At 44.5% G+C, this 23,321-nt stretch overlaps 1 protein-coding gene across 4 annotated transcripts in view; it reads left to right on the top strand.

The window, feature by feature from the left end:
• The window catches only part of LOC130485169 (galactosylgalactosylxylosylprotein 3-beta-glucuronosyltransferase 1-like), a 71,178-nt gene extending 51,942 nt beyond the window's left edge, over window positions 1-19,236 (top strand). For 2 of the 4 annotated variants that reach the window (XM_056858288.1, XM_056858286.1), the window contains exons 3-7: window positions 323-471; window positions 3,684-4,216; window positions 5,285-5,581; window positions 8,762-8,865; window positions 19,076-19,236. In XM_056858288.1, coding sequence (XP_056714266.1) covers window positions 360-471; window positions 3,684-4,216; window positions 5,285-5,581; window positions 8,762-8,848 — 1,029 coding nt within the window. In that variant the 5' untranslated portion in view covers window positions 323-359 and the 3' untranslated portion in view covers window positions 8,849-8,865; window positions 19,076-19,236. The remainder of the gene's footprint in view (window positions 1-322; window positions 472-3,683; window positions 4,217-5,284; window positions 5,582-8,761; window positions 8,866-19,075) is intronic. The other 2 variants (XM_056858287.1, XM_056858289.1) reach the window with 2 other exon arrangements.
• The last annotated feature ends 4,085 nt before the right edge of the window (window positions 19,237-23,321 follow it).

Genomic DNA, 23,321 nt, shown 5'->3' with positions numbered 1-23,321 from the left:
ACATATATTCCTGCAAGTACTAAGCTTTCAAAAACTAAAATACCATGTCCGTGTAGCTTTCTTATGCCTAACTAAAGCAACCACAATCTGTGAAACCACAAGGGATTGGTTTCAGGATTATTATTTTTTGCTTTAATGTAGACAAAATATATTCAGAAAAAATATTAAGAGCTTGTCGCTTCACGGAAAATGAAACGCTGCCAGGTGCCACTGACCAAGCTGCCAGGTGCCACTGACCAGATGTCAGAGCATTGCACAATCCTTCTTGATGTTCGCTGTGCCTATGTCACTTGTCTAACCCACTTCCTGCTTGTTCTGGAAGGTAGGGAGATGCCCGGGCACTGGATGTTCTCTGCAGCATGCTGAGGAGACGTAACCTGCTCACCACACTCCTGATTGCTTTGCCATGGGGCCTTCTCCTCACTTTGTGGCACCAGTACCCAACCACCCGCTACCTCAGCCTTCTGAGAAGTAAGTGCACAACCTTGGCCTCAAGAAAAAGCCTCCACAGTTTCTTCCTAGCAACACTGTTGTGGGGAATCTGAAGTACAATAATGCAAGATTCAGGGTGGTAATGGCGGAATAATTACTCAATACACTTTTACCCTGGTTTTCTTCCAAGGAGCTCAAGGTGACATATTATGGTCCACCTCTCCCATTTTCTGTTTACAGCAACCCTAAAGACACTTCCCTGGGAATCAGCCCCATTAGCTCTTATTGCTGAGAATACATCTTATTACTGCTCTGTGCTGTTACTCCACTGTTACCACTGGTGCAGTCCTATTCAGAATTACTCCAGTCTTACACTACAGTAGCTATCCATAGGACTGCACTGTGAAATGCTTAAAGGTTTGCCAGGTTGCAACCAGAGAATGCTTGTTAGTTTTACTACACTTGCAGCCAATGAAGGCATTGCCATCACCAGAGCCCAGTTTCTTGGTTGATCCTGCTGCTTGCCTCCCCTCCTTGCACTTTGCACACATTGTTTAATGAAAGACAAAACACACATTGAAGAAAAAAGAAGAAAAAGAAGAGTTGGTTTTTATACCCAGGTTTTGTCTACCCTTAAGGAGTCTCAAAGCTGCTTACAATCACCTTCCCCTCCCCACAACAGACACTTTGTGAGGTAGGTGAAGCTGAGATAGTTCAGAGAGAACTGTGACTGGCCCAAGGTCACCCAGCTGGCTTAATGTGGAAGAATGGGGTAACAAACCCCATTCTCCAGATTAGAGTCCACCGCTCCTAACCACTACACCACGCTGGCAGGGAATGCAGAAGTAGCAGCGTTTCCGACTGCAACGGGACTGTTAAAAGTAATAAAAACATTTTGGAGGGGTTGCAACCTGCCAACTCGAAGTCCTTAGAACTCTGAAAACCATTAGTGATGCCTAGGCTTGGAATGCAAACTTTACCTGCTCATAATGCCTGCCTCCGGCATGGAGAGCCTGGTGTGGTTAAGATAGGGCTGTTAAATTTTTAAAAATTCGGTATAATTTGGATTCGGGTTTAAATGGTTTTTTCCCCCGGGAAATCCCAAATCCCGAATTCCCCTATACCGGTATAGGTAGGAATTTGGGTTTAAATTCGGGATTCCCGATTAATTCGGCCATTTAAAGCCATTTAAACACATTTGCGGCTTTCCACAGCTCGGGGGGGGGGCATTTTTGCAGGTAGAGGTCCCAAATTTTCAAGGTAGCTTGAAGGGACTCTCCTTGCAAGAATCCCCAAGTTTGGTGAAGAGTGGGTCAAGGGGTCCGAAGCTATGGGTTCTGGAAGGGGTTGCCCCCATCCTCCCCCTTGGAAATTCATTGGAAAAGTGGCTGTGTGACTTTTAAATTGGATCTAATGTATCTCAATGGGGAAGCCGGGCTTTAAACGGTGGGTGGGAAAGTTCACCCAGTGCCTTTATAGAGATACTATGGGATACACTTTGTCTCTATGGAGGTGTGTGTGGGGGGACTTTCCCATCGTTTAAAGCCCAGCTTCCCCATTTAGATACATTGCTATGGTCACATTAAAGAGTCTGAACACAGCCACTTTTCCAATGCATTGCAATGGAGGAGGATGGGGCGACCCCTTCCAGACCCCATAACTCCGGACCCCCTGACCCAATCTTTACCAAACTCTAGCTACCCTGAAAATTTGGGATCTCTACCTGCAAAAATGCCCCGCAGGAGCTGCAGAAAGCCGGATATTTGGGAATGGCAAATTCGGCTTTGCCAACCTCCCGGATTTTGTTGATTCGGTATACCCGAACCAGAAATTTACCAACTTGGCATTTATTCGGTATTTTTTTGGTTCGGTTTTTACCGAATCAACAGCCCTAGGTTAAGAGCAGTGGTCTGGAGTGGTGGACTCTAATCTGGAGAACTGGGTTTGATTCCCCACTCCTCCACATGAGCTGTGGAGGCTAATCTGGTGAACGAGATTTGTTTCCCCACTCCTACACATGAAGCCAGCTGGGTAACCTTGGGCTAGTCACACTCTCTCAGCCCCACCTACCTGACGGGAAGGGAAGATGATTGTAAGCCGGTTTGATTCTTCCTTAAGTAGTAGAGAAAGTCGGCATATAAAAAGTAACTCTTCTTCTTCTCCAATTCACAGCAAGCCTTACAACCCGCAAATTCTTCTCTGGCTCAGATTCTAATCTCAGGTAGAGAGAGACTCCACCTTCGCCCCTTGTTTTCCCCCTCTCTGATCCACTGACCTGGCTGCTTCTCCTACCATCTGTGGGCCACTGCAGTAGTAATAGGTGGGTGAGTGGGGGTCTCTCTGCTCTCCCCCGGGTCCTTAAGTGCTGCTTTGGCAGGATCTAGGGAAGCTTGGGAAATGAGATATTAGAGAACCCTGGGAGCTATGTTTCCCAGGCATCCTTGTCAACTGCAGCCCCGCAAGAACAAGAGAGGCAAGGTGAGGAGGGTATAGAGATACCTCCTCCTCGCCTCAGTATGGCAGCCAATGCCAGGTGAGTGTGTTTGGGGTGGGTGACTGGCGGATGTGGGGAACTTACTGAGGAATGGGAGAGTTATTCAGAAGCCCTGCAGGTTCCAGTTTGATCACCTCATTCAGATTCCTATTACTCTCTCAATTTTAGCATCCAAAGTACCACTGGGTTTCCACAGTTCAGGAGTGGGCTTTTAAAAAGAAAGCTGTTGTGATTGTTCAACACAGTTGCTCCATCTACTGAACCCAGTTTTGAATTGAGCCCAGTGGAGTTTGCCTATCGATGGAAAAATTCCCTCCTGATATGCCTTTCTCTTCTTCACTCCCAGAATTTCCCTCTTCCACACAAGGTTTCCAAGAGAGCACTTGAGGAATGTCCTCACCAAGGGAGACCTGACAGGTCATATTCAGACATATTCCTCCAAAGCTCTGTGATGAAGTTTGCATTTCTAGGACCGATGTTTGCAAATCCTTAACAACAAAATTCCTTTACAAAAGGAGTTTTGCAAGCATCTCTTCCATCATCCTGGGCATCCCCGCTGTCTTAATCAACTCGGTGTTTCTCTGGAGCTTATTTACAGCTGATCAAACGTTAAACAGCCATAGGGGGAGAGCATTAGATCGGGAAAGGGAATGGGACGAAGTCTGGATGTAAACTGACGGGGAGATGGGCATCAAATCACCTTGTGGTGTTTGTGCTTTATTCTCGAACCGCTTTCTTCCTTTTTTTTCCCCCTTAGAAGAAACCGATGACAATGTGACCGCCAAATCTCTCTTCAACAGTACATCTTTTGTGAGGGAAGAAGGCTCATCATGCGCTCGACAGCCAGCCGTGGGGACAGCTGCCAAAATAATCCGGAGCTATGTGTATGCCAGGCCTCCCCCATGGTCGGACACGTTGCCTGCCATTTTTGTGATCACGCCCACCTACACCCGGCCAGTGCAGAAAGCGGAGCTTACCCGGCTGGCCAACACTTTCCTCCACGTGCAGAACTTGCACTGGGTAGTTGTGGAGGACTCGCCCCGAAGGACCAACCTGGTATCTAATCTGCTGGAGAAGGCGGGCATCAATTTTACTCACCTGAATGTTGAGACCCCAAAGAGTCTGAAAGTAGGCCTGTCCTGGATCCCGTCTCACACCCCGAGGGGTACCCTGCAAAGGAACCTCGGGCTGCGTTGGCTGAGGGAAAACTTCCGCAACGCACCACCGCCAGAAGGCGTCGTTTACTTTGCAGATGATGATAATACTTATAGCCTAGAGCTCTTTGAAGAGGTAAGAGGCTCGGGGTCATGGTCATTGCATCTTGTTCATCCGTGATGCAGGAACATTGGTGGGTGCTTTGTCCTTATGGCTTTAAAGGGGAATCGGACCACTTCATGAATGAGATGTCCATCAATGGCTATTAGTTATGAGGCCTAAATGGAGCCTCTATGTTCAGAGGCAGTAGAATACCAGTAACTGAGGATGTAATACCAGGGGCTTGTGTGCCTCTGACTATGGGGCCTTCCAGGCTATCTGGCTGGTAGGGTTGCCAGGTCCCTCTTTGCTCCCAGCAGGAGGTTTTGGGGGCGGAGCTTGAGGAAGGCGGGATTTGGGGAGGGACTTCAATGCCTTAGAGTCCAATTGCAAAAGCGGCCATTTTCTCCAGGTGAACTGATCTCTATAGGCTGGAGATCTCCAGCTAGTACCTGGAGGTTGGCCACCCTACTGTCTGGCCACTGTTAAAAACAGGCTGCTGGAGGCTGCTGGATTTAGGTGGACCCTTGGTCTGATCCAGCAGGGGTATTCTTAAGTTCTTGTGTCATCATAGCTACTTTGGTGCCCAGAACATTATTGAGGTAGGCAAGTAAAGACACCGGCCATCCATATGACAGAGGAGATTTTAAATGAACATTTTATGTTAGCGAGAGAACTGATAGCGTTTAACAGATGGCAGGAGTGTGACAGACTGAGAGTGATGATTGGCGTTAGATTAGCCGCTCCAAAGCAATGAGAGGAGCCTTCCTAGAGAGGCCCTTGGGAAATATGAATCATCTCCCAGACCTCTGCCAGTGAGGGGCTTCATTGGACCAGGGAAACATATTACCAAAGTGCAATAGATACTGACAGGGAAAGGGTATAAGATCCTAAGACAAGTCTGTGGAGAAGAACAGCAGAAGGCTTTGAAAAGTCAGGAGAGAGAAAGTAGGAGAAGATCCAGCCATGAGAGGGCTGTTCTGGAGAATGCTAAAAGCCAGCGCTTGGGGAAGCAATACCAGGGGCAGGTGGAGGAAGCCAAAGGGAAGCCTAGAGTGCACAGTCAAGGGACTGGAAATGCTTTGTTTTCTTTCTGACAATCAGATGCGCTACACAAAGAAGGTCTCCGTGTGGCCAGTCGCCTTTGTTGGTGGCCTTAGGTTCGAGTCCCCAAAAGTGAGCCCGGCAGGGAAAGTGGTCGGCTGGAAAACTGTCTTTGACCCTAACCGGCCCTTTGCCATTGACATGGCTGGCTTTGCCATCAGCATCAAATTGATCCTGGAGAAATCTCACGCCAGTTTCAAGCTAGATGGAGTGAAAGGAGGCTACCAAGAAACCAGTTTACTGAAGGATCTGGTGACTATGGATGGATTGGAGCCCAAAGCTGCTAACTGCACAAAGGTATTAGAGAAACTGCATGGTAGTTTTTTTCTCCTTCGAACCACAACTCTTCATTGTCTATCTTGTGTATTTTATATAGACACATACACGGGTGTGATCTTCTGTCTCTGGAATCTTTGCATCCTGAACTGCATCTAATCTTAATGCTTCAGCCCAGAGCAGCAGCAGATTGGCTACTGAGTACAGTAGACTGGGATGGTTAAAAGCCCTGAAATCTGGCATTTTTAAAGAAACAGGACCAAAACACTTTCTCCCCTTATCCCTGTTTTTGTGGTTGTTACTTTCAGATTATCATACAGTCAGAGCTGACCGAGATCCCAAAATCCATCCACTGAAGTTCCCAAGTTAAAAAGGAGGACTACATACATATCACCTACATATTGTTTTAGCAGCCTATAAAATACAGACCTAAATGTGGTTCAGATAGAGAATGGGTACTCTGGGGCAAAAATAGCTATGGTGCAGATTGCTCTGAATGGTTTAAGTAAGCAAGCCAATGCACATGCAACAGGGGAAAGGAAACAAAAAAAGGGGGGTACCAGTTACCAAGGAGTACAAAGGGTTCAGCAGGGGGTACAAGTTAATTTGACTTGTGTGAAAACTCTTGGTCCCATGGAGCAAAATGACACAGAAGTTAACATTTATTCTAGCATGAGATTTCATGAGTGAGAGCTCACTTCTTCATATGATATTTATAAGGAAAATCACAAAATGGAAGAAAGTGGAGCTGGAGCAGAGGGACTTGGTGTGAATCCCATCATAAATATTTCTGGTGTGATTGTTTTGGTCGTAAGGTACAGGCAGGTGAAGATAGTCTTATAAATAGCTCTGCATCTGTGGGAATCAGCCAGGTGCTGAGTGTGGGGAAAAAGCCATCCACTGAATCTTCTAAACTGAATGTAGAGATGGAGGGAGAGCAATCAGTAATCTTCCTCTCAGCCAGTTATATGTCCCTATGGTAACCCCTGAGGGGCATTTCACTTTTTATGCAGGAGTGAACATGGGCTTGCCCCTGGGGAGGGTCACTTGAATGAAGTGCTGCAGCCAATCAATCACAGCTCTCTGATGAGCGTTCTTGCATGATGCACGTTTCCAAACAACCACTTGTCATATACATTTTCCAAAAACAAAACAAAAAACCAACTGAACAATTCAGTGCCTGAAGCATCGTGGAGGAGGAGGAGGAGAAGAGTTGGTTTTTATATGCCAACTTTCTCTACCACTTAAGGCAGAATCAAACTGATTTACAATCACCTTCCCTTCCCCTCCCCACAACAGACACCCTGTCAGGTAGGTGAGGCTGAGAGAGCTCTTAACAGAACTGTGACTAGCCCAAGGTCACCCAGCTGGCTTCATTTGTAGGAGTGGGGAAACCAACCCGTTCACCAGATTAGTGTCCGCCGCTCATGTGGGGAATTGAACCCGGTTCTCCAGGTCAGAGTCCACCACTCCAAACCACCTCTCTTAACCACTGGCTCTCTCTCTCCAAGCCGATATCAAGCATATGAATAAATAGTAAGAATATGGTGGAAAACTCTGTCTTGGTAAGTGCACACAGGCTGGGGCCCTACAAAGATTGCAAAGTAGAGACTGGAGCAGGTTGGAAATCCCACCACACCTCCCAAAACTTCCTCTGTAGGATTCTATATGTTCTTTGAAGGTTAAATAGACTAATTTCCCCCCTCTCCTTTATCCTTTAACTGACCCTCAGCTGTTTTCAAAGTTCCGTAGCTCATGGAGCATAGTCAGTTCTCATCAGGCTCTTTTTGGTGGTCTTTTTCTTTTGTTCATTTTTAAAACTCTTATTTAATTTTTAAAGCATGCTTATTTTAAATATATAAATGAATAAATATTTAAATACAGGTTGAGTATCCCTTATCTGGACATCCAATATCTGGACTGATCCGAAAACCAGACCTTTCGAGCCGGCATACAGACATTACTCACAGGATCTCTGCAGTGCCACTGATGGTTCAACATACACAATATTATTAAAATTATTGTTTAAAATTATACTCAGGCTATGTGCATAAAGTATATAGAAAACATAAATGAATTTTGTGTTTAGAGTTGGGTCCCATCTCCAAGATACCTCATTATGTATATGCAAAAATTCCAAAATATTCCAAAATATGGAAAGATCCGAAGTACGGACCACTTCTGGTCCCAAGCAGTCCGGATAAGGGATACTCAACTGATTTTAAATGCTTTCTTTAAAGTAAACAAATATTTTTTGTACATGTCCAGAAAGTCCCTCATGTCAGTAGAAATCTTTCACTTGTCTTGGGAGGGGCTGTGGCTCAGTGGTAGAGCATCTGCTTGGCATGCAGAAGGCCCCAGGTTCAATCCCCGGCATCTCCAGTTAAAGGGACTAGGCAAGTAGGTGATGTGAAAGGCCTCTCTGCCTGAGACCCTGGAGAGCCGCTGCCGGTCTGAATAGACAATACTGACTTCAATGGACCAAAGGTCTGATTCAGTATAAGGCAGTTTCACGTGTTCATGTGTGTCTATATATGTGGTCCAGTTTTACTGCTGTTATTATCATAAGGGGGGGCAGGCAGTTTATTTTTGGAAGGAGTGGTAAAGTTGGGACCCATGTGGCAAGGGGGACTTGGAAGTCCCCCCCCCCCAAAGTCACGCCCTCAATTCAGTGAGTTCCCAGGAGCAGGTGAAATTCTCCTCCCCTCCTCCTTTTGCCTTTGATGCTCAGCTACTCTCGACATTCCGTCCTTTCTGGAGGATATTTTGTCCTCGCCAGGACTTATTTTTTGAGGGTTTTTCCCCTTTCTTTTTGTTTTGTTTAATTTGCAAAGTCGCATTTGTTTCTATCCCTGGGGAGTCCTCCAAATACGTACAGCCCCTGGCTTTGTCTGTGAGTGGCCCGGTTTTTGCTTCTTCCGTCATCTCTGCAGCGGCCAGCCGGTTTACTATTCACGCAGAGATGATTGTTTAATCGTTTTCACAATGTTCTGTTGCATCTGTGAAGTTGTCTTTTAAAAAATAGAATCAAAAAGTGTGTGGTTGTATAAACATGCCCTTCCACAAAGGAATCTTGTGTTGCCGATTGATCAGTACGTTTCTCAAAGGTCCGCAGCCTTTACAGATTGCTGTCATGTACATCTGCTGTTGCCTTCAGGCTCCACTATGTGATTCTAATATGGTATGAATTTCTTTTGGTAGGTCTTGGTCTGGCACACAAGGACTGAAAGGCCAATTCTGGTGAATGAAGGCAAACGTGGATTCACAGACCCAAGGGTGGAGGTGTAGAGAATTCGTCCTATGCTGTGAGTGTCTGTGTTTTTTGTTGATCTCTCTCGTCATCTTGTAAATTGCTCTAGGTCTTAAATTTGGGATGCAAAAATTCAGCCTCGGGGGCAGCTTTATTAAAAGAATATAAGAGTATAAGAGGGTTACTGCAAAGTCATCCCAAAGGCCGATCTAGTCCAGCAGCATCCTGCTTCCAACAGTGGCCAGTTGGCACTTCCTGGAAGCCCAAAAACAGTACAGGCAGGTGAGAAACTATCCTGTTTGTCCCCTGGCAACTGTTATTCAGATACACACAGCCTCTGGCCATTTATGCATGGGAGGTTTTGCCTTGGATTTGCCACTCTCTAGATGCACATTTTCCCCATCCGAATTATCAGAACTCTGCATGGGGGCTTATTTTTGAGTTTTGAGAATTTGAATGGGGAAAATGTGCATCTAGAGAGCGGCAAATCCAAGGCAAAACCTCCCATGCATAAATGGCCTCGGTCCTGGAGGATGCATTTAGCTGTCATTGTTAATGCCAGAGGCAGACCTTACATTAATTTGTCTCGTCCCTTTTTTAATGCCAGAGGCAGACCTTACATTAATTTGTCTCGTCCCTTTTTTAAAAGCCATCTAAATGAGTGGGCATCACTGTAGGTTTATGGCCATGAATTCTGTAAGTTCCTCTCCCACCCCCACCCCCGTATCCTGAACCAACTCCATCAATTTCATCAGGCAACCCTGAGTTCTAATATTATGAACAGGCAGAAAAAATTATATCCATTTTCTCATCGTGCATAATTTTATTCACCAATGTTTATTTCTGTTATTAGTCATCTTTTTTTCTAAACTAAAAAGCCTGAAATACTTTAGCCTTTACTCACTGGGCTTTTATCTTTTTGGTCTGCTTGACTCGTACATTTTCAACCTGGACTATCTTGGTGTCCTTGGTTCATTTGAATGCATTAACTCAGGCCAAGCCACATATGGTTTTCCTGTCTCTGGCCCAAAGCTGTCAGCCATTAACAGTCCCATCCTAAACAGAGTTATACTCTTCTAAGTCTATTGAAGTTAACGGTCTTAGAAAGATGTAACTCCATTTAGGATTGCTCTGTAAGGCTCCAGTCCCAAGGACACCTTTCCTGGGAGCCAGTCCCATTGAAAACACGGGACTTCTGCATAGACCTGCTTAGGATTGTTCCTCAATTGGCTTAGTGAGTAATCATGCACCAAGAATGTATTCTGCCTGTAATACCAAGTGAGTGGCACCCAAATGGCTTTTTGACTCATAGGAGAACTAGATTCAAATCTAGCAGCACTTACAGCCCATTCCTGAGCTAGTGTGTAGACAGGCCTTTGATTCCCCTCTGCACTATGATGCTTGTGCAACTACAATTAAACCCTATTTAGAAACCTTGACCCCAGTCTCGTAAGGGTGATGGAAGTGCAGTAGAATAAACTCAAAGCAGGTCTCTGCAAAAAGGGAATATTCATTAGGAGTCCTGAAGTGCACCAAGTGGTTGTTTCCTGACTTCACAGAAGGGGACTGTGTGGCTAAACTCTGATAAAAGCAATCCTGGGGTGGGGGCCTAAAATGGTTGGGTGCATATGTGTGGAATCAGGATAGTACCAGGTATAATCTAGCCCCTTCATATGTGTTATCTCCACCTATATCTAGAACATAACCTCAGTTTCTGTACTGAGACATCCTAGAAATGAATTCTGTATCACTGGATTGAGCCAATGGTCAAGACTGTGAACGCAACAACAGAGGAGATTTAATTTCATTTAACAGTTAAACTTGCCCAAAGGCAAGAATTTAAAACCACCCATATGCAGGAATAGAGCATAACTGGCCCTTTGTTCTCCAGAATTTGATCTTTTGTGTTTTATAAATATGTAAAGAAATGAGAAGGTTTTTGGAGAAAACCTGGATTCAACTGCCTTTAAAAACTGCCAAGATCGATCAGTCTTAAACAGGTTGCAGTGCCTGGTTTGTTGTTACCCTCAGGCTGGGCCTGAGGCAGGGTTGGGGGAGTGACTGAGGAACTGGTTCTACATGATCTCAAAGATACAAAAATTCCTTGTAAGTCTTTGGAGGGGCTTAATAACGTGCAGAGATTTAGTCTGCTCAGATTTCAGAAATCTAAGGCCATTTATGCATGGCTGTTTCCTTGTGGTCACCCCGCCGACTACTTCAGGGCTTTGTTGTTGTTGTTTTCTGCTCATGTTTTGCTCCCTGTAGGGGTGCTTCAATTTTTCAACATTTTTTTCCGGGTTTTCTCCAAATACTTTAAAGGTGTTCATTAAAAACCTGGAGAAACAGCTCGGAAAGATCGAAGCGACCACTAGAGGGGGCAAAACATGTACAGAAAAGAAACAAAATCTGATGCAATATGAGCACACAACCGACAAAACAACACATGCGGAAAGGGCATGTGACAAGATCAAAAGCGGGGATCAGATTAGACATTATGCTAAATGCAAGGCTCCTGCTGAAAATGGCAGCCACGTGTTTACTTTCTCCCCTTCCGTAACATACAGAAAGACTTCTGATACTAAGGCATTCGTATTTCTTGCTCCCACACTCCATTAGTGGCTGCTGATAGGGGAGCAAGGTGGAAACACACAATGCCATGAGATCAGAACATATGAAAGTACTACTAGATATTATGGAGCAAGGGAGAAAGGTAAATAAACACAGCATTTCCTATTTTTGGTGGAGGCCATATGGTTAAATGTAGCATCTTGTTGGGTCCCAACTGAACTCCAGTTCTTCATTTAATATGGTATGACACCCATTGCAATAACTGCCAGCTGTGTCTTATCAAGGGACAGTGGTAGACCAGATGGCCATTGCTAGAATTCTACACATTTGATTTTCTTCTTTGGCCTGTGTTTCTTAAAACCTTGTGAAATTGTGAAGTGGTATTCTAGTTTGTTTCTGGTAACCTGCCATACTTCCTTCATGTTAGGACCAAACTGCACAAGATGACAGTATGCCATGTGCAGGGGTGTTTCGTTTTTTAAAGGCTACTGTGTGTTATCCAGCACTCACAGGGAACTGAGGTTTAATCAAGTGTGCTGGATAGAAGAAGGTTGGTTTTTATACCCCGCTTTTCTCTACCTTTAAGGAGTCTCAATGCAGCTTGCAATAGCTTTCCCTTCCCCTCCCCACAACAGGCACCTTATAAGGTAGGTGGGGCTGAGAGAATTCAGAGAGAACTTTGACTAGCCGCAGGTCACCCAGCTGGCTTCATGTGTAGGAGTGGGGAAACCAACCAGGTTCTCCAGATTAGAGTCCACCACTCTTAACCACTACACCACACTGGCTCTCAGGCTTATTGCCATGCCCTGCCTCCTACCCAGAGAAATCCACAGGGACCAAACCACACCCCACTGGGAATGTTGCAGGAGTGTATAACTCAGTTGTTATGAGAGCCGGATATGATATAAATGTTACTTGGTTGGGCTGGGCCATGCCTTGCCAGCACAGATCGAGGGGCAGCGGCGGATAATAGCCCTCAAGGAGCCAGCCCCAGCCCCTGGGCCTTATGTTTGACACCTCTGCCCTACAGGATCACCATAAGTCAGCTGTGACTTGATGGCACTTTCCACCACCACTGCATTTGGCCGTCCCGAGTACCTCGAGTGAAGACCAGGTTAAGAGCAAAAGTAAGAGCAGTTCTACAATTATGTATTAGGAAGTGGCATTTTGGACAGTACCATAACAGAATGCATGGGGGAGGAACATTTTTCAGTAATCCTCAATATAAAGAAAAAAAATCCTTCTAATTCAATTAAGTAGAAATGTTCAGTATAGCCAAGGAAAAAAGTAAGTTTGGAACGGGCTAGTACAGAAAATGGCTAAAAGTATTACCTCTCAACTTCTGTTTTGAGCCCACTGAGAGAAGCAGTAGCAGTAAGTCAGTTTCACCCTGGAATACAGCCCCCTTCCCTAGTGTGAAGTTTACTACGCTTAGGAAGTTTTGTAGATAGAGGAAAGCACAAAAATGTAGCACACCCCCACCTGGAATTGGAAGTGATACCAGTCTAGAAGTTGAGCACTTCAGTCTGCCGGAGGATTCTGCAAAGCAGCTAGGATGGCTCCATGTCTAATAACATGAATTGATACTACACAGGCAGCCATTACCCAAGATAGTCAGGAGTGGGATCTAGAGGCTGACAGTGCTCTGTCTAGAGCAGCGGTTCCCAAACTTTTTGAGTCATGGAGCACTTTTCAGGAGAGAAATTAATCATGGAGCACTAATTTTCACCTAGCCCCTCTATACTCAACCGAACGACAGGAGTATTTTTCTTTCCAATCTCTTCACGGAGCACTAGGAGATGTTTCTTGGAGCACCAAGTGCTCCATGGAGTACAGTTTGGGAACCGCTGCTCTAAACAAAAGTCGCTCTCCATTAAAGTTACATGTGTGATAGTATTCTTATCATAGGATTTATAAAAGCCAGAAAAGAAACATCCAAGGTGTTCAAACTTTATAGTAGCAAGCTACCCTGAATTTTAAAACAATCTGTTCCAGCTATGAATAATAGAAATGTAAGATAGATGCTCTGGTCTTTCTCCCAGCAACAGAGGTCAAAAAAGAGGGCGGGGCAGGGAAGGAAATAAATGACATGTTGGGGTCCAAAACTTGATTTAGGGTCCCTGAAAGATTACCAGTGGCAGATCATTCCCTACCATCAACAGTCAACATAAACGCTATGTTCAAAGGAAAGCCTTTCAGAGATCTTCAAGTGAGGCGGTGCTAGTTCTATGGTATACATGATCATTTTAAAGTGCTGTCCCCAGAAAAGGCTTATTAAACTGCCCTCCAGAGTTTTACTGCTGCTGCTGCAGAAGCGTGTGTATGTTTTGTTTTGATTTTCATAGGCACCTACTGCAAGAAAATGCTTCCTTCTTCCTCTTTCCCCTCCCTTATGTCCTGAGCAGTTTCCCTGTATGACAGATATCTTACAAGAGCCAGGGTGGTCTTCTCCCACCAACATATTCACTACGTTAGATACAAAAACTTTCAGCCCGTTTTCTCAAATTATCCATTATTGACTAAGAGACAGTGTGTGTAGGGGTTAGGGTATTGGACTAAGATCTGAGGGATCCAGGTTCAAATCCCCACTCTGTCATGAAAACATGCCAGGTGACTTTGGGCCAGTCACACAGCCTAACCTACCTCACAGGGTTATTGTGAGGACAAAACAGAGGAGTAATCCACTTTGGGTCCTCTCCCCATTGGGGAGTAAGGTAGGGTATAACTGTAGTAAATCTACAAATGAGAAACTGCGTTTTTGATGGTTTTAGTCTTTTTGTCAAAGAGTTTCCATCAGGAATGCTGAGGCACTTCCCTGTGACTTACTGTGTAAAGTACTACAGGGTTTGGTAGTGTCACCAGTGCTATTCAATATTTCTGGAGAGCTCTGAATAAGCTCATCCAGAGCTTTGGTCATCAGTATATTGATGACACCCAGCTCTGTATTTCAGTAACTAAGCAGCCAGAAGCGTCTCTCTGCCCAGAATCAGTTTCTGGATGCAGTGATCAAGTGGATAAAGGAAAACAAGCTAAAACTGAATCCAGACAAAATGGGAGTGATGCTGGTGTGGAATGAATATATTCTGCAAGGGATTGACTTCCTGGACTTGGATGGGGTACCGTTGTCTCTTTAGGATCGAGTAAAAAAACCCGGAGATTCTTTTGGACTCAATACTGCTGTGAGAGAAGTAGGTGCTGTTGCCCTTTTTCTGTTCCTGTGTAGATTGTCCTCCCATCTAGACTCAACTAACTTGGCCACCCTGACTCTTGGCTTCAGGGACTGCCATGTTGAATTGCTGTATACGTGGGACTGTCCTTAAAGACAAGTTGGAAGCTTCAGCTGTTGCAGAACCTGGCTGGTGTTGGGTAGGATGTTGTTGAACAGCTACCTTGACCACCACTTTCCTCTGGGGTTCAGTTTGAGGTTCTGGTTTGTACCTTCCTTATCAGCCCTTCCCAACCTGTGAGCCACATGCCTGAAAGACAGTCTGTCATCACAGGAATCCACATCCCCATGCCTCATTAGTAGCGCCCTGTCCCCTCTAGCTGCGCACAGCAAGAGCAAGGGTGCAAGGAGCTGCATAAAGCTTCCTCTCTGCTTTCCATTTGCAGGACTTGTAAGACTGTCCTATATTGTGTGGCTTTTAAAAGGTATTTATATTTAATCATAGTTGACTTTCACATTATCATTTTATTACATTGTGCTTGATTTTGTAGGTTGTTGTCTCATTTGCTTTCATAACACTCTCTTAACTGATTGTAATATGCTTGGAGAGAGGGATGGTGGCATGGTATAGCCCAATCTCATCAGATCCCAGAAGCTAACCGGGGTCAGGACTTGGAAGGGAGATCCCCAAGGAATGTTGTGCAGAGGAAGGCAACGGCACATCGCCTCTCCTTCTCACTTACCATGAAAGTGTTGGCAGAATGCTAATTACGCAGAGAAGCAGCAGACTCACTGATTAAAGATAAAGTTAAATGTTTATTAGGGAACTACATTTCAGATAGGTAAGCTGAGAGGCAGCGAACCTCTAGCTGCCTAACTGGCTAAGGATAGGGAGGAAGAAGGGACTTCCAAGAAGGAGGAAAGTAGACCTGAAATTATCAGACAAGAGGTGACACAAAGGATGGAAGGGTCTCTAACCTTACAGCCCTATCTAGCTGATCACTTGCCCACCTCCTGCTGGGTCTTCTGAGTTCCTTTGCATGCTAGCCATTGTTAACTTCCAACAGAAAGCCCCTTGCTGGGTCATCATAAGTTGCAGGGTTGCCAGGTCCCTCTTCGCCACCTGCGGGAGGTTTGGGGGGGGGGGAGCTTGAGGAGGGTGGGGTTTGGGGAGGGGAGGGACTTCAATGCCATGGAGTCCAATTGCCAAAGCGGTCATTTTCTCCAGGTGAACTGATCTCTGTTGGCTGGAGATCAGTTGTAATAGCAGGAGATCTCCAGCTAGTACCTGGAGGTTGCTAGCAGCTGAGAGTAGTTTATGACTTTGTCCCAGACCGTGAGGCTTCCAAGGTGTTTGGGGGTAGCTTGGGCTGATGAAGCCACCTAGTGGCAAAAATGTTAAAAGCAATCCAGAAAATGTTCCCTACATATTTTCCTGGCTCTTCTGATATAACTAAGAACAATTTCTTCGGCAAAGAAGACATGACTTATCTTCAGCCCTTTACCAAGCTACTGGAAATTGTTTGGATTAAAGATATTGGACCAAGTCCTACTCAGAATTATTATGGACTTTTATATATAGCTATTTGTGTTTAGGGGTATGTGTTGTATATGTATGTGTATATACTTTCACTGTTGTGGTGACAGGTTTTGTTCTCTTGGCACTAATGTAATTTGGTTACTTTGATAAAGTTTTTGTTTGGATATTGAGTACATATTTTTGAGCCTGATTGCTGGTTTTTCTATCGCTATCTCTGGGTACAGCATAGGAGTTTTTAGTTATTGCCAGTACCTGGAGGTTGGCAACCCTAATAAGACGGCTGTGACTTTACACACAATCAGCTTTAAACTATGGAGATGCCGAAATGTTCATTTTTTTAATAAACTGCTTTTAAGGTTTTAAAATTACCCTATTGTTAGTAGTATTAGTAAGTAACAAAAAGGATTAATGCTAATCTGCATAAGCAATGATGCAGCCCTCTTTAAAAGCAGCGACTTGCTCCCCATAGTGATGCCTTGCGATTTCAGAAACATTTCCATACTTTTAAAAATCTGTCTCTCACTGTGTGCTGCTCTTCTCTGGCTCTTGAGCAAGAATCCCATGTTTCTGAGACTGAACAGGCTACCTACTGGCCACAAAACAAATACAGGAAAGGCATTTCTAAACACCCTTTCCTTGATTACATTTTAAGGGAACAGAAACAAAAAGGGAGCAAGTGCTGTTTTAGAAATCAAGGGCAAATCACTCCACCGATATAACCATCTGTACATAGTCAGAAGTCTTTGCTTTGCACTGATAGCTCATTTAGTAAGAGGGAGTGAGTATGCGTGTGTGTGTTTTGGTTTTCTGCCTCCTGGCCAAACAAAATACACAGATTGGGAAGTGTCGTGGAAAAGTTTGATTTAGCCTAGCAACTATCTTCATCTCTCTAGAGAGATCCGCCTCACGCTTTAGGAACCCTAGGGCTAAAAGGACCATTTGCAAGATGTTCTTCAGCTACAGGGTTAAAAATACTCTTTGGTGTTTTTGTAATCCTCAAAATGCCCTCTAGAAGAATCAAAGATGAATGCAGTTGCTATTTGATGATTATATAATGAGCAAAAAAGGAGGTGGGGGTGGGGGGAAGGAATGTTTCTCTCTCCCGGTAGGCTATGCACTCTCCGTTGTAGATCACTGGATGCAAAATGTTTGCTGCTGCTTTGCAGAAGGCTAGTGTCAGAGAACTGCCTCTGAGTAACCAGTGACTACACTGAGTATCTTCTGCCTCTCTTCTGGGATAGCATATTGATTGGGCACACTGCATAAATAACCATCCTTAACCATGGAAGTGAAACATGGCTGTCTTCCAGGAGAGAGGCAGTGCTGAAACATTTCCTTTCTGTGCAGCCTTGAAGAAACCGTAGTCTTAAAAGCATGGCTGTTTCCCATCCTTATTGTAATTCAGTTTCTTCAGAGAAAAAGAAACCAAGAACTTTGTTTCTACACTGCTAAGTTTTTGTCCAAGTCAATCAATATATATCATTGTCAACATGGCCAAATCTGTGATACTTACATCCAGAAACTGGAGCCATGAACAGACAAGACAGATCTTTCTACAAACCTGAAAAATGCCCCAGGTTTGCAGAAAAATCTGAATTTAAAAAACCCTCAGGGAGTTGGAAAAAACCCAAAATAATAGAAGCACCTGTATCTTTAAGAGATGAATGCCCTCGCTGGCTGTTGTTAGGCAACAACAACAACAGTATTGCCAGCCTTCAAGCATAGTTTTCTGTCAGTAAAAGGCAGGAGGAGGCAGGACCCTTTCTAGGGCTTGCGACAACAGCAGCCACCCCCATGAAAGCCATTGTGAGAAAGGAAGAGTATAAATGAATTTATAATTACAGCAGAAGATGTGGGGGGCAAATGTAGGTTGGTTGGTGGATAGGAAGGAGAGAAGGAAGCAGGGAAAGGTGAGGATAGTAGCCCATTGTGAGCTACTAGGCAATCACAACAGTGTTGCCGGACAACCCTCATGTTCCCCCTGTCCCTTCCTTGTTGGCAATAATTATGTTTATTACATGGTTCCACCCTCTGTACAGCTTTTTCCCAGTGTCGTTTTATGCTGCTTACAGTCGAGGGTGCCTGATTTTAAATTACTTCGCTTTAATTCTGTAAATTATGGATTTTAAATTTGTATTGTAATCGTTGTGAGCTGCTCAGAGCCTGACTTGGTCAGGAATGAGTGGCATAGAAATCCAACGAATAAATACATAAATTCTGTCAATAAAAGGGAAGGGGGAGGTCCTTTCCAGGTCTATTTTGGCTTCTCCCTTCACCCCTGCCCCCTGCCTCTCCTGCCCTGGAAGGAGGATTCAGCAGGGCCAGGACCAACAGCAACAACAGGATAACTTGCTGCCATGCAATTTGTGTGACACCCAGGTATGGCAGGGACTACTGAACCATGTATTGCCACACAACTTGGATAGGCCCAGCAGCAGCCACTGCACAACAGAACTAAGCCCAGCAGTGGCCACCACGCAGTTTGCTACTGCACAACATTTGTAACTCGGCCAGACTTCTCCCAGGGTGAGTGAAAGCTGACAGCCAGCAGTTCAAGTTTCAGACTAGGATCTGAGAGACCAATGTTCAGATCCCCACTGCCATGGAAATTTGCTGGATCCAGCCCTGGAGTGGCTTGATGTGAGAAGTGTCAACTGATATTGGTTAAGAACACCCACCCTGTGAAACTTGTTCCAACGGGTGTTTGAACACTGCTTTCTTAAACAGCAGCCCCTCCCCAGATCCAATATGAGAGACTGGCTTTCAAACTAAAAAGGAGAAGTTCAAAAGAAGCGCATTATATGGTTTGGGGGGAGGTTCCATTATTCCAAGTAAAAGCCAAAGATTTTGCTTGCCTTGCAACTGCCCACTGCAAGCGCTTAAGCAGCTCTCAGCAGGCTCCTGGCTATAGTTTAGTTGATAGGAGTCCCATGGCATGGGGCATGCCCATATATCTTCATTCCAATGTCCCTTTTTGTGTTTATTTTTCAGGTGCCACCATCTCAGCATCTCTGTCATGTGCAGCACATTAATGCAACAATCAAGATAACATCCTAGTTGTTTCCATATGTACCAGCTTCCAAGTTCCCAAGAGCCATAAAAGAGACAAAGTCAATATGGTACTCAAGTCCATTGTTTACTTTCCCTGACCATTCACCATACGTGCAGGTGAAAGTATCTCCTGGGGTTTTTTGTTTGTTTGTTTGTTTTATTTATTTGTTGGGCCACACTTTTTTAAAAATCACCCACAGGCTAAAAATATACCATCTTGAGCAGCTAAAGAACAGCCAGGTTTCCACAGTGAACAGAACTCTCTTTGATAAGCCTACATCCCTGAATAAACGTATGCAGCCGTGTTTTGTGAGGCACAGAAACATGTCCTTTTAAAAACTTAACCCCAGCCATGAAAATTCAAGGGGGTGGGACAGCCCTGCAGTATGAACAGTGGGATATTTCATCATCATTGGGAGGAAGAGTTGCTCTCAGAATTGTTAAAAAGCTCATCCCATCTAAGAGACTCTCTCTGGCCAGAAGTTATGCGGTCAGCCAGTACCTGCCAGTACTAAAATATACATTTTACCTGCAGCTCATTCTTTGGATGTGTGAAGATCAACATCAGCTCCTTTTTGAAACTGAAAAATTCTGAACAAGGTTCCAGACATCTCCAGTGATTTACATCTGGAGAACAAACTTGAGCTAGAAACTGGAGTCACTTGACTCAAAGGCTTCGTGTTTGCAGTTCAGCAGTATTAAATCTTAATGCGCTGTATTCTTTAGGTAAACCAGTTTTCCCCATAACTGTTAGACATTTCAACAAATACAGTATGCTTCTTAGCCTTTCCTGGTGGGCTGAGGAGACACGCTTGGGCAATAGCAAGACTCTTTGCTTCCTGGAGGCATCTGGTTGACCACTCTTGGAAATGACACTGAACTAGATGGACCTGTTAGTCTGGTCCAGCACAGTTCTAAGGGCTTTGTATACTTCTTGCTCATTCTGGAACTGCTGGTGTGCTTGTAATTCAATTCATGACCCATCTGGAGTGCTATGAACACCAGCAAACCAAGATGTTTGGAATGAGCAGACAGTGTTCAGCAATACTGAGCCACAGACTCCCAGTTTCCACAGTACTCCATGTGAGAATGTCAAAAATGCACAAAACAGCATCACCCAGAAATAAAAACTGAGGGAACCAGGATGACTACTAAAAGCCCTGATTGCTGACACTGGAGCAATAGTCAGTCATGTGAATGTCTAGAGAGAGCATTCGTACCTACTGGCAACAAACATCTGCATTTGCAACTGAGAAAAGTTGGTCAGGATATCAGGAAGGCTCAGAAAAATGCTGGATTCAAGGAAAAAACAATGAATTTATGAGCCAAATCCTGAAAAAATGTGGTGGCTTGAAAGCACAAGTGTTTGTCTCTGTAATGGCCTGCATACACACAACAAAGAGCACATCCCGAGTGTTTCCATATGTGTTGGAAAGTCTAACAAATGAGGAAACAGAAGGAAGACATTTTTTTAAGCAACTGAGCCACTCCTGCAAGTGATTCTGAAATGGCAGGATGCCTATTTGTGTTTGTTGACTTATTTATAACCTGTGTCCGATCTGCCTATTCCATTTATATTAACCTGGTTCATCAGGCATGTTTATGGTGAAGAATTTCCCCCATTCCTTCTTCTGAATCTCAGTAGGAAATAACAGATTTCATACTCACTGCTGAAATGCCATATATATTTCATGCTCACTGCATTATAAAAAGAAAAAAAAAACTGGTGTCTTAAATTAGCAAAATAATTAGAAGCACAGTAATGAGGGAAGTTTAAATCTAAAAGGGAAAGAGGCTATGTGGGTGTTCAGGTTGGCAGAAAGGTTTTAACGAGCTTTTCAATTCTCTTACCAGCTGCTTCTTTGAGGTAAACCATGGAGGTAATTTCATTATGGCACATACCTCCAACACAACGCTGAAAATTTTCTGAGGAAAATTACCTACTGCATTTCATCATGCCTCTCATGCAAGGAGTTCAGGGTGAGATACATGGTTCTCTCCTCCTCTATGTTATCCTTACAGTAGCCCTGTGAGGGAGGTTAGAATGGTTGGCCCTTGGACAACAAATGAGCTTCCTAGCTGAACAAGGATTTGAACTGTGGTCCCCACAGCCCAAGTTCTGAAACACTAACCACTACAATGCATTGTCGGTGTTAAATTAGTTGTGGAATAGGGTTGCCAACCTCCAGGTACTAGCTGGAGATCTCCTGCTATTATAACTGATCTCCAGCTGATAGTGATCAGTTCATTTGGAGAAAATGGCCACTTTGGCAATTGGACTCTATGGCATTGAAGCCCCCCCCCCAACCCCACCCTCTTCAGGCTCTGCCCCAAATCTTACCGCCGGTGGCAAAGAGGGATCTGGCAACCCTAAATAGTAATTAGGCCTCAGCCGACTTTCAGTAGCATCACTACCAAATAACCTTCATTCGTTTTAATGGGAGGAATGAGTAGGGTTGCCAACCTCCAAGTGGTGGCTGAAGATCTCCCGATATTACAACTGATTTCCAGCTGGTATCGATCAGTTCCCATGGAGGAAATGGCCGCTTTGGCAATTAGACTCTATGGCATTGAAGTCCCTCCCCTCCCCAAACCCCACCCTCCTCAGGCTCCACCCCAAAAACCTCCCGCCGGTTGCAAAGAGGGACCTGGAAACCCTAGGAAGGAGGTTAAATGATAAGAGGAAATATTTGAATGGAGCTGCTTCCTTTTTGTATGTGTGGGGAGGGAGACAGTTCCTGTGCCTTTAAGAGCAGCATGACATGCAGAAATTCAGAGCTGAAGGTTCCCCCCCCCCCTTTCTCCAAGCCTGGAGAGGCTGTGATAAAAAAAATGGCTTGACTTGTCAAGTTTCTGCCTTGTCATACAATTGCCCTGCCAGGAAAAAAAAGTGGCAACATTGATTGGAAAAGAAAGGATTTATGGCTTAGAAGAAGTTAGGGGGGGAAGTACTAAGGAATAAAAATAAATAAAACAAGTAGAATTAAAGTAGCGTCTCTTGAGTGGTTCAGTTTGGTCTGTGTAAGATAATTTTGAACTCTCAGCACCACACACTCTGTAAACATACAGTCACAAAATTGCTTCAAAATTCAGTGATGGTGGGATTTTTCAACCTTTATCTAAGTTATACTGCTTTATAAAACCCTTGCCAGCTCAAAGACTATACATGTAGCTTTACATTCCTTTCTGTAGGAGATGCCACCTCGGCTGCATTCAGGTAACAGCATAATAAACTTTGGTTTATAAACTGTGATTAAAATCAAACCCCATTTAGGTGTGATGTGTGAAAGAAAACATTCCCACAAATCAGATCTTGCTGGTTGACACCAAACTGACTGTTTCAAACTAGGGTTTGTACAGTGGTTTGCTGTCGTTTGCTGAATACACAAACCACGGTTTATGACACAGTGTTACCCCCCGCCCCATGGCTACCCAACCACAGAGATGACAGAGTATTCATTCATTAATACTGAATATATTTTTATCCAGCCCTTCCTCCATGGAGGTCAGGGTGCTACATTGATCTCCCCTCCCCCACAACCAACACTGTAAGGTAGGTTAGGCCAAGTGTGTGTGACTGGCCCAAGGTCATCCAGCAAACTTCATGACAGAGTAGGGATTTGAATCTGGATCTTCCAGCTCCTAGTCTGATACTTTAACCACTACAGCATGCTGGCTGACCTTGCTGGGAGACAGAGAGGAGGCAAGCAGCAAACTGGAGTTTATGCAGAAACCAAGGTTTGATACTTGCATCTGCATCCAGTTATTTCAACAAGCTGTGATTAAACTAATATCAGGCACAAACAACTTAGTGGCCTGCTCTAATGTGCCGCTCAATCCCCCCAGCTCTCTCCTCTCTTCATGTGCAAAGCTTGATTCAAAACTTCCTGGACTGGTGAAGCTTCAGTTTGCTATGGCATCTGGATGCAGGTTTTTGGTTCCACCAAGCTACATTTCACCACAGTGTCTGAAGGAAGGCATCTCTGCAAATTAGAGTTTGCTCTCCCCCACCCAAACTGGGATTATAAACTGGGATTAAATTGAGTTAGAAACCCAGTTTGTGGGCAGTAAACAAATTGCAGTTTTCCAAGTCACCTACCTTCAGACACCATAGTGAAATGGTGCTTGGTCAAACCAATCAAGGTCTGTATGCAGAAGGAGGTACAAAGAGTGAGGGGAGCTTGCA

This window comes from Euleptes europaea, chromosome 12 (genome assembly GCF_029931775.1).
Source record: "Euleptes europaea isolate rEulEur1 chromosome 12, rEulEur1.hap1, whole genome shotgun sequence".
Taxonomy (NCBI): Eukaryota; Metazoa; Chordata; class Lepidosauria; order Squamata; family Sphaerodactylidae; genus Euleptes; species Euleptes europaea.
Note: the sequence above shows the minus strand (reverse complement) of the source record. Positions and strands in the feature narration are given on the sequence as shown.